This window comes from Triturus cristatus, chromosome 4_1 (assembly GCF_964204655.1).
Source record: "Triturus cristatus chromosome 4_1, aTriCri1.1, whole genome shotgun sequence".
Lineage (NCBI taxonomy): Eukaryota > Metazoa > Chordata > Amphibia > Caudata > Salamandridae > Triturus > Triturus cristatus.
This window is the reverse complement of record NC_140585.1, coordinates 182,094,769-182,106,789: the sequence shown is the minus strand read 5'-3', so window position 1 is coordinate 182,106,789 and position 12,021 is coordinate 182,094,769. Positions and strand designations below refer to the sequence as shown.

General features: G+C 38.2%; 1 protein-coding gene across 1 annotated transcript; it reads left to right on the top strand.

The window, feature by feature from the left end:
* Positions 1 to 9,895: 9,895 nt before the first annotated feature.
* On the top strand, positions 9,896 to 10,822 carry LOC146853881 (olfactory receptor 8U9-like). Its single transcript, XM_085650433.1, has one exon. It carries the CDS (start codon positions 9,896 to 9,898, stop codon positions 10,820 to 10,822), a length of 927 nt encoding a protein of 308 aa, XP_085506559.1.
* The last annotated feature ends 1,199 nt before the right edge of the window (positions 10,823 to 12,021 follow it).

Genomic DNA, 12,021 nt, shown 5'->3' with positions numbered 1-12,021 from the left:
TTTAACAGGTAGTCGAACTGGTAACATAGACACATACAAGTTGATACCTGGAAGCATCATCCTTATAGAAGTATCTAGCCTACCCGACCAAGACAAGAATAAAGGAGACTACTTCTCTGCCATGCCAGATACTTTCAGTAGGACTTTACCCAGATTACGTTGAACAGTTCTAGCAATAGAGGAGGAGTATTTTATTCCCAAACATGTAATGCAATTAGTGTTCCATTTAAAATCTGAACCGTCAAACATACTTCTTAAACAATATTTATTTATTGGAAGAACTTCAGATTTAGAAAAGTTTAATTTATATCCAGATAAGGTAGCGTAAGAGTATAAGAGATCTGTAAAGGCAATCAAGGAAGTAGGGGGGTTGGAGAGGTACAACATAATATCATCTGCAGATGCAGTGAACTAAATTTCAACCTACTTATTGGGAAGCCCCGAACAGCAGGGGACTGTCTAAGGGAGTGGAGAAAGGGCTCAAGAGATAAAATAAAAAGAAGAGGTGAGAGAGGGCAGCCTTGGCGGGTGCCTCATTGAAGAGAAAAGTAGGAAGATTGAAGTCCAATGAAAGTGGTTAAAGGCTTTCTCCACATCTAAGGTGACAGTCACTACAGGAGAGATACTTTTAGAAGCAAGATGTATAATATTTAAAAAGGTTCCACAATTATCCGCAAGCGTTCTACCTTTAACAAAACCTGTCTGTTCATAGCCGATCAAGTCAGGAATAACCTTATTGATGCGGAGGGCAAGAACCTTTGTATATATCTTGCAATCTAAATTGATTAAAAATAGGACGGTAATTAGCACAGGAAGAAGGATCCTTCTTCAAGAAGTGAACCACGAGCCTCCTTGTGCGAAATACAAAATTTAAAAAGAGATAAAGATGAGGGAGAAGAATCTGGGAAAAGCAAGAATAGAACTCCATGGTAAAACCATCAGGGCCAGGGAATTTCTCCTTGGGTAAGTGGGCAAGGGCTAACTTAAGTTCAGTAAGAGATATGTCTTTTTCTAATATAAAACAGTCAGGAGAGGAGGATGGACGGGGAGGCAACGCCTCAAAGAAAGAATCCAGTGCCACGTCAGAAGGAGATGACTCAGGGGTGTATAATATCTTATAAAAATCCGTAAAGCAGTTAAGTATTTCCTCATCCTTGATATGATTGACACCCCTCTCGTCTACGATATTAGTTATTTTAGATTTTTGGAATTTTTTCTTCAAATAATTAGCAAGCAATTTACCAGCTCTGTTGCGATCACCATAGAATTTAGAATTAACTTTGAGTAAGACCCCAGCGGCTTCCTCCGTGGATTTTCGATTAAACCATAATTTAGCCTGGACTAGCTTCTTAAGTGTATCCTCATTATTAGAAGAAAAATACTCATGTTCAAGACGTTTTATGGAAGCTAATAAGGAAGCAGAGTCCTTAATGCATTGTTTCTTCTTAACCGCAACATAGTCAATGATGAATATTCTGGCTGTTGCCTTAAACACATCCCAATAGTGTGGAAAGAAATATCCGGATTACCATTCCTAAGGAAGAAATCTGACAGAAATTCCTTAAAGCGTTCTAGAAAATTATGATCTTTAAGAAAATAGTTATTAAAACGCCATCTGCCAGGCCTGGAAGGTTCAGATGGAAGATCTGAGTTAACCAGAACAGGGGCATGATCAGATATAATAATATACCCAATTTCAATATTAGTTAGGTTAGAAAGGAGGTGGGGACTCACAAAAACCTAATCTATTTTAGAAGAAGAATTATGAGAAGGGGAAAAAAAAGTGAATTCTAAAGTATCTGGGTGGAATATCCTCCAAGCGTCCACCAGTCCCCTTTAGCAGATTGTTTTCGTAAACATTTTTTGCATTCTGGTGGAAGTATATCGAGCAGTAGACTTTCTATCCGTGAAGGGGTTCATGACCTGGTACCAGTCCCCACCCACCAATAGGTTCTCATCAGAACATGAAAGAAGAGTAGGTGCCATGGATTGCCAAAATTGTGAATCAACACCAGTGGGGCTGTATATATTGAGGAGAGAGATGGGAGTACCATTTGTAGTAAGAGCCATCTTCCATCTGCATCCCTCTCCTCCCCCTTCAAGACCAGAGAGAGGGATTCATGAAATAAGGTGACAATTCCATTCTTCCTATCTTTGGCCGGGGAACAATAAACATGTCCTACCCTTTGTTTTTTAAGGGAGTTAATATCTTTATCAGTAAGATGGGTCTCTTGAAGAATTGCAATTTTGCACTGCAGCCGAGATAGATGTATAAGTACCATCTTATTCTTAACTGGATTACGTAACCCCTTTACATTCCATGTAACTATTCGAACATTATCAGTCATGATAAAAATAAAAAACATTAAACAACAATGCATTTTAAAGCTAATAAATTGAAAGTTAAACAAATGAGAACTTGCAAAATTATACACGAAAAATTATTGTTAACAGCCATTAAAAGAGAGAGATAGTATATTACATAGAAAACCATAACAGTAAAAGAGCCTCAGAAGTCATCAAAAACGGTGTGTTGAAGAAAAATAAAGAAGATAAAGAGGTGCAGTGAAAAAGAGAAGGAAATAGAAGGAAGAGAAATAGAAGAAAAAAGAATGAAAAAGAAAGAATAGGAAAGAGAAGAAAAAAGAACTGAAGATTAAGTGTTATACGTAGAGAAATTGACATGAAGCTGGAGAGCTTTAGTCAAAAATGATGGAATACAAATCTAGAGAAAAAAGAATAGCAAGTAGAGGAGGGGAGCCGCGAAAAAGGAACAGATGGCAGATCCAGCGAGAATACCGGGGAATGACAGGAACTATTAAACCAGAAAACATGAAAGAGAGGGAGCCAAATCATGATATAATTAAAGAAGGGGCTAACATCCTAAAACATAAAATAATAGACTCAGAGACAAATCAACAACTATAACAGGGGTGTTTGAGGAAGGCTTGACACTTACCATACACTGAAGACAATTGTACATACTAGGAACAGCATGGGAAGGTAGGGGGAGGAAAACATTAGAGGAATGAATCTGAACGGGAAGGAGAATATCTGTGGAGAAAAAACAAAGGAAATGATGAGTAGTAATCTCTAGGGAAGGCAGACATACTTATGACGATCAACAAGAAAACAACATGCCTTAAAAGGCATCAACCAAAGATGGCAGTATCATCGGGAAACTAGAATAGAAAATGGATAATTCAGAAATCTTTAAACAAAACAAGGAGAGACGTCTCTCAGGCCCCTCCGAAGTCCATTCCATTTATGACAGGATATAAATTGTCGTAGATCTTCAGGACGGTCAAAGGAATAGGTGCGCTCTTTATAAGTGACTTTAAAGAAGCAAGGGTGCACCAGGCCATATCTAGCTTTCAGCATAGATCTGGGCGAAGAGACAAAAATTATTTGCGACGAGGAGCTGTTGCACGGGCTACATCCTGGGAGAAGAAAACCTTCTGGCCAGACCACAATATTTGCTTCTGAAGCTTAGCTGCCGAGAGGACCATTACCAGTTCAGTGCACTCCAAATATAGAACGATTATCCCTCTGTGGCGAATACCAACTGAGGCAGAGGCGGAGGAAGAGCCATCAAATCTTCAGCTGATGCGATGCGCACGCTGCAAGTTAAGATTAGTGCCATCCTTAAAACCAACAATTTTAGGAATGTGCATTTTTAGAAAAGCAAACATGTTGGCGCCCTCCTCTCCCTCAGGAATGCCGTAGATTCTTAGATTGTTGCGCCTATTGCGGTTTTCCTAATCTTCCATCTGCGTCTTGAGAAGAGCAATTTCTTTAGACATAGCAGTATCCTGGGTATCACTAATCCTCTTCTCCATTTTGGATACTCTAGATTCCAAATTGGACCATTTCTCCTCTAACCTTTGAATAGTGGCATTGATATCAATCACAAAGGGTTTGATAATCTTAAACTCCTCCATATTATCCTCCATTGATATAGGTAGTGGAGATTTGGTTGGGGAGTTGGGCTCTTTCTTATGGCGCCTAGAACAAGCAGCGGCGCTACAATGCGAAGAGAAGACATTGATATTGAAGTATTCTTCTGGCCCAAGAAGGAATAATTCAATTCAATTTTATTCATTATGTTTTGGCACTCCGAAGAGGGCCACATAAACAAAATACACAAATACAAATACATATTCCCAAAGAATAAAATAACAATTACAACACTCTCCGCTGAAAAAGACAGACTACGACACAGACCTCCATATTTCATCAATAAATAGCTAAAAAACCTTTAAAAAAGTTTAAAATATTGAAGCAAAACATTTCATTTGGAGGACCATATAAAGCCTGCAAAAAAGAGTTCATATCCAGGATACCCAATTGCAAACATGTTGATCTTAACCACTTTAAGCGAAGTGGACGCAATGCCGGACATATAAACAATACATGATTACGATCCTGTGCAGACATATTACATAAGTTGCATAAAGGAGAGGACCCATACCATTTTGCCAAAAGAGTATTAAGTGGCAATAGATCCTGCCTCAAGAGGAACCAAAATCTCCGAATACCATGAGGTAAATTCCAAATGATATAGGGTTGGACAAACTTCCTTAGGTATGTATTAGTCAGAAGAACACCTCCCTTCTTAGCTACCATGGACTTTTTGTCCAACATAAAACAAAGAGTCCAGGAAGCCTGTTTCAGAAGAGATTTTAGCTGGGAGGGAGAGATAACAAAAATAGTGCTCTCATCTAATTCAAGAAGAGCCACAGCCTTTCTGAAATTTTTAACAATTTGAGAGTACTCTCTAAAACTTCCCAACAATTCCCCCTTGAGAAGGGATCTCAGAGACCCCATTTCACCTCTAGCGAGGCTGGCAACCCATCGTACTAAGGCAGATAGGCCCTGCACCCAACTGCTACGGAGACCAAACTCAAGTCTGCAGGAAGCTACAGAACAAGCAGAATTAAGAGAGGTTATAGACCTTAATAATTTTCCTTCGACCGTCTGTAGAAAACCCCAATGCTTTAGATCGACCACTTCTATTCCATACAGGAGGGTTGATGGAAGTTTTGCCCTATAAACCTCGACCTAAGAAGGAATAAGGCTCCATACATGCTAGAGGGAATGAGAGAATTCCTCCAAGACTCACCACAGCAACCACTATCTCCACCAAGACAAGAGCACTTGATAAGTAATACACAGACTCAGTTACAGCATCCAAATATGAAAGTGCGCACCGAAGTACTAAACAGAGTCTCGAATATAGCGTATTTGCTGATGAGGCAAAAAGCTGGTCACATAATAACAATCAAAATTATAGTTGCAGGGAGTGGGTCTGTACTGTGAGCCATGACAAAGGATCTCCTCAGACTTATGTATGAGAAAATAAGCTCCATATCCAGCTAAAATTTAAAAGACTATTATGGCAACATATTGCTGAGGAGAACACCTGAAGCAAATCATGCAGATCCAGGCAAAGATGACACTCATGTGGAATGTATCAATTATGTGAACACGGATACAAAAGTAATATGCAAGCCTGCAAAATTGAAGAGCTGGTCACACAGATGGCATAAGTATATTTAGAAGATGCAGTTCCAGAGGAGTGGCATGAAGAAAGCAAAGGAGACTCCTCACCGTTGTGTAAAACCAAAGAAAAAGGACTTCCTAAGTTATAAAGATACTGCTGAAGGGCAGAAATTCCTATTTAAGGTGCATCTTCCTCCATATGCAGCCAAGGGCACAAATATGCAGAGAGCGCCTGCGCCGCATCTCCAGCGATGCGAGCAAATACAAAGAATAAAGCAGCGTCCTGCCAAAAACAAAATAGCAGGCGCTGCGATACTTCTGAGGGGAGCATAGCGCAGTGGGAACAGGGCGATAGGTAGCCTAAATTGAAAAAGAAAAACGTCTACCTGCGCCCCCGCGCTCGCTCCTCAACGGCCAACAGTTTACATCTCCCAGCGGCTCCGGCACATGTAAAGGTTCCGCCCGATGCACGGAGCCTCAGCCGGATGCGGACATCTTGATGGCGGCGCAAGCCACGCCCCTGGAATTTACTATTCTCGCTCCAATATAAACTACATTTGTGAAAGTGTTGAACTCCAATCTATGCTACACTTGGGTAGGTGTTGGACATAAAAAGGATTCTATTTAATATCCCCTCTCAACAGCAACCTGCATTACGCAAGGTCTTGGACATTAAATAAACTAAATGCATTAATTTATACCTCAAATCATACTGTTTATTGTACGTTATATACATATAAACTGTAAACATTACTAAGACATTAAACAACTTTAAAATAAGTACCTAAGGTAAAATATTTTGAGATTTTGAAATATATTGAAAATACATACATTTTTTAATTAAAAATGAAATTAAACAATTTCAAATTAAAAACATTATATATATAAGTAAATAAAACCAGATATTTCATGTGTTAGAATTTTTTTGAAATTATTTTTATTATAAAAACATTTAAAAGAAGTACATTTATTAAAATTGTATTTATTTTTTACACATTTCTAAAGATATTGTGAAAATAGTTTTTTCCTTTTTTATAACCATTACATTTAAATAAAACACAATTTGTAACAAAATAAAATATATTAAATTACACATTAATTATTTAAAATACATTTAATAAATTGCAATAAAAACAACTTCAATAGTATTTCTTTTTTAATTTGCAAATTCATTTCTATACTTTTACAATTACAAATAAAATACTTTAAATCACAGAATACATAAAAAGTTTTAATTTAAATAAAATGTTCTCAAATATGATCAAATATTAGTTTTCCAAACACCTCTTCTGATTAACAGTCAACAAGGGTGCAGCAATACTGCATATTTCCCACATCATTGGATGTGTTGATGGAAACCATATGTTGATGTAACCCATGTACTTCTATCCCCTCAACCCCCTCTTTGGAAGTGAGTTCATTTGCATAAATTATACATTATTTGCATAAATTATAAGTGTTACATTCCATGAATCTACATTTGATGTGTAATGCCACAGTCCTCATTGCTAACCTAGTTGCACTGTATTCGCTAAGCATACAAGACTTTTCATCAATGGGCACTGTATTACTGTTTCGTGAAAATTGTCCTTGGAGATTTGTCGTTGATTAGCGAGGCTCCATAAAGCAATTATATTTTGTTAAGGATTTGATCACAACTTAAATATCTACCTTCCTGGGTGATAGTGTGTATGCCCTCGAAAGGTGGATAATGACAACGTATTTAAATCAATTGACAGCTGTAGAAAGAAAGGAGGTATAACACTGATCACAAGTAACCTAGATCAATAATTGAACTCAAACTCGGATTCCTGCATGGTAGATTTTGTTTCCTGCACAAAGTGGGGATGCATTACTATATAATCCGGCTACACGTTGCAAAATCATAGCCATATGTGCTATATTATACAATATTGTCATCAGAAAGTGAATGTTTTTAGAACCTCTTAATGATGACTGTAGTGATGATGGGGAACCCCATTCTTAAATCGTACCTTCAGATCAGGGTGTGGTAAGATCTGCAGAAGGTAATGCATGCCGAACTCATATGACAAATAATTACTTTTAAGGCAAATGAGACTTTCAAGGTTTGAGCCAGATAGGGCCAATCAGCTATTTTCCGACATAAAATGAAATAAACATATTCAGTTACTTGCACATAAACTTGCAATTAATAGTATTAACAACATGTCAGCTTCTGCCTTTTTGTGCAATGTTACACTACTCACGGATAGACTACTAACAGTGGGGAGAGGCTAAACGACTACTGAGGTTCTTGTATTTATTTCTACATGCACACTCAATCATCAGTCAGTCCATGTAAATATTGATTCTAGGGTCAACAGTGCCTGGCTTAAAAGGTGGTAAGTGAACAATTTGATAAAAGTTAGGATTACTTCTGCATTTTCTGCATTTTTAAGAATCACAAAGAATCCGAACTGCCTATCAAGTATTCTACAGCAATCAAGGTTTCAGAATTGTAAAAAAATGTATACATGAAGCCTTTTCAGAAAATGGACACACAAGTGCAGGTAAATAATGTGTATTTATGTGTATATCACTAAGGAAAATATGATTCCACAAGCAACCTTACCTTCCTAAAATAGAGACATAGTCTATCATGTCTTTTATAGGAGCAGGGTGGAAAACTAGTTATAATACGTATGTGAATTCCCTTAAATGAACAAGAGTGGGGCTTATCATTTGTTGTAGCATGACGCCCCACACAAAATCAGTCATGAAGTTACACCTAACTCAAAATGTGTGCTCTCTTCAATTTTCATTTGGCAGAAATGATTCATTTGTAAGTGCAATTCACACACACACAATTCCTTTCAACCTGAATCTGTGAACTGGGATGTGAATTTTTTAAAAGTGTTTTTATCTTCCCCAAAAGGCTTTACTGAGATTCTGCTTTGAATACTCTTCTACACAGACCCAGATGGTTGTTATTCATTAACTTTCACATTTAGGGGCGATTACGATGTCGGTTGAAAAGGCTCCGAATGTCATTCGGATTCTCCAAGCCCGTTTTGGAACCTATGTGTCCCACTCACTCGGAAACCTTTCGACCAACTGATTATTATAGAAGTTAACCGTTCGGGCTGTCCAAATCGGTTCCGATTAGTACTTGGAGACCCGAAGTCTGTCCGAGCCGATTTGTACAGCTTTGTGGACACCGTTTCTGACCGAGCAATTGCGATGTATGATGCAGACAGCTGCTCTGAGTCTGCCTGCCCAACATGAAAAGGCTGTCAGCATCTGACGCAGGACCCCCTTCATCCTGAGGTCTCTGGTTGGGGTCAATGGGTGTAACCAAGGGACCCTCCTTCAAAACCATGCACAGTTTGGCAGGCATCATGGGGTGCCTACAACAGAGTTCAAGATTTTCCGCAACCACCCTTTTTTCAATGAGAGCCTGTGTTCTCATTTGAAACAAAGGCTCCCATTGAAGTCAATGGGAGTCCCACCAAACGATGTTCAGAAACATTGTGATCGGTCGGTCAGACTCGCCGAACCGGAGTCGGTCGGGACCAATTCCGAAAACCGAGTCGGTCAGAAGAGTTTCGGACCGTCATCGTAATCAGCCCCTTAGTTGTGCTTCAGAAATAAATGAGAGTGCACCAATTCCATTGTTGACGTGAATTTGAATTCTTGCAAATCTCACTACATAATATGCACAATGTATCTGACTGTCAGTAATCTCTTTCACCCACAAGCCTAAAACTATGTCCTTATAAGAGTATGAGTACACGCATCAGTGTTTGACTGAGTACCACTTCAGTGAAGATATAGGGAGATGTCTGTCAGAAAGCATGTCATGACAAAATTCTTTTTACTTCACTAAAAGAAAATGAAGGAGTGTGGAAGGATAACTGCAAAATAAATGAATGACCTGGTGGTGGATTACGTTGCTAGTATTTGAGTACCTAAACAATCCACTAATTAGATAAATATGTGGATCCCTGAATTTTAAATAGGTGAATGCTTCAATGAATTCATATTACGGGTGGCACTATTTACGTTTTGGCTGCAAACGTTTATCAAATTTAGAAACTTTGCAATGCTTTTTATACTTTGCAAATTTGACTTGTGGAGAGTACTCGAAAAAACGAGGGTTTATCAGAGATTCTTTTCCGAAAATTTTACAATCTGTAGAGTGAAAAATTTAGGACTGATTTAGGGTTTAGTGGATAGGTTACCCCATCACAAAAATGATAGATGTCCTGTATGCCTTATTACAGGTGCATTATTGGATACATAAATTGATTTATTTATGCATTCTTCCTGTCTCTTTTGTTTCATTTGACAATTGTGTATTTTCCAAATTAAGATACAACTTCACATCTCATTTCTCTCTGATTTTTTCAAAAAGGTTCCCTTTTCTGAACAAATGAAAACCGGCAACCGGACCCAGGTGACAGAATTCATTCTCTTAGGACTCACAGATGACCCAACACTTCAAGTTCCCCTCTTTATAGTCTTTCTCTTCATCTACAGTATAACTCTCGTGGGTAATTTAGGGATGATGACATTGATCAAGATGTCTCCTCAGCTTCACACACCCATGTACGTCCTGCTCTTCAATTTGTCCTTTGTTGACATCTGTTATTCATCAGTCACAACCCCAAATATGCTTGCAAACTTTTTAGCAGAGAGAAAGACAATTTCATTTGTAGGTTGCCTAATACAAATGTTTCTAGGATATACCACTGGAGGTGCAGAAGTGTTTCTTCTGGCATTGATGGCCTATGATCGCTACACCGCAATCTGTAATCCGTTGCTTTATACAGTCATCATGAACAACAAAGCATGTACTTGTATTCTTGTTTGTATATATGCAGTTGCTATCCTCTTTGCACTGACACAAACCACATTCTCTTTCACTCTGCCATTCTGCAAATCAAATATAATCACACATTTCCTCTGTGAAGCTCCGGCAGTCTTGAAGATCACTTGTGCTGATGCCTCTCTGAATGAGGCAGTGACAATTTCTTTGGCTGGTTGCCTCATAATGATAAGCCTCATCATCATCATTATCTCGTACACTTACATTGTGTCTGCCATTCTGAAGATAAACTCCCAAGAAGGGAGATGGAAAACCTTCAGCACTTGCTCCTCCCACTTCATCTGTGTTATCATCATGTTTAGCACGCTTGTCTTTATGTATGGCCAACCTAACTCAAGCCACTCAATGGCCCAGGATAGAGTGGCATCAGTGTTTTATTTAATAATAATTCCTATGTTGAATCCACTCATTTATAGCTTAAGAAACAGAGAGGTCAAAGAGGCACTTAGAAAAGTGAAAAAGAGAATCTGATCTAAAATAGAGTACAAAGTTAAGTGTGCAAGTCATCAGAACTACAACCACTCATGCATTTATAATATAATATGCTCCTTTGTTAAATGTCATTGTGAAATCACTTGTAGTCTTACCACTTATTGTATTATACCTTGAAGTAAATTTAGAAGAGTTCCATGAACAACAAACAACAATAGTGGCCCAAGTAGCATACATGCACATACTTTTGGCCTCAATTATTCATTTAACTGCTACTGACAATACTTTCAGTATGTCTGGTCACCTGTAAGAGACATTTCTCTAATACTGGACTACTAATGTTATAAAATGTTGAAGCTTTTGAACAATATGTCACTTCACTGAATTCTCCAAGTGTTTTTCATTACTGATAAATGTTCATTTTCAGTATTATAGCTCGCCAGGTCACCAAATAGTCATATATTCCTTGTATTGTACTCTGCAACCCTGATTACTATATAGTGTCTTAGGCTGTTGTGTTTAGGTGGATTAAAATGAGTCCGTTTTGGGTATAATTATATTTTTCTTTTCCATGAAAAGCATCATAGATGTCTTTTTAGACCTTGTGCACTGTTTATATAGATCTATTCTTAATTTTACTGTTGTTATTGTTCAACCACCACTCATTGACAATATAATTTTGTGTTTCGCTTGCTTGGACTTTCTTGTACTTTGATCTGCCCTACTCGCAGTAGACCTCTTGGCCTCAACACCGCAAATTTTAGTCTTGTTAAATGCCAAAGGAATTGTATAACATTGCTGAGGAAAGGGACCAGCAGGCATGGTATACTACAGTCACCGGATAGAGAACTCAACCTCATAGTGGCCTGTTGCCGGCATAACAAATTCATGCTCTGCGTACAACTTCAAGCAGATTGACAGCAGGAACCCACAGTGTAAACACACACAGCAGTTTGTGACTTTATGTATGTTATTCTCCACTGTAATATATGTTACAATAATGCAGTCTAGACTGAATTGTTCCCAATTCAAGAAGGTCTTTATTCAACCTGCGTTAGCGGGAATTCCCTATGCAAGCCAGGCACACCTCACTGCCACGGGTAGAAACCTCAAGCATCGGGAATCCACAACAGATTATTCATAGTACAGATTCCAATGAATATCTGAAAGACACAACATATCCTCCAATCCACAAAAAACAAAAACTTGTTGGAAAGAAATAAAACAAAAAAAAATAC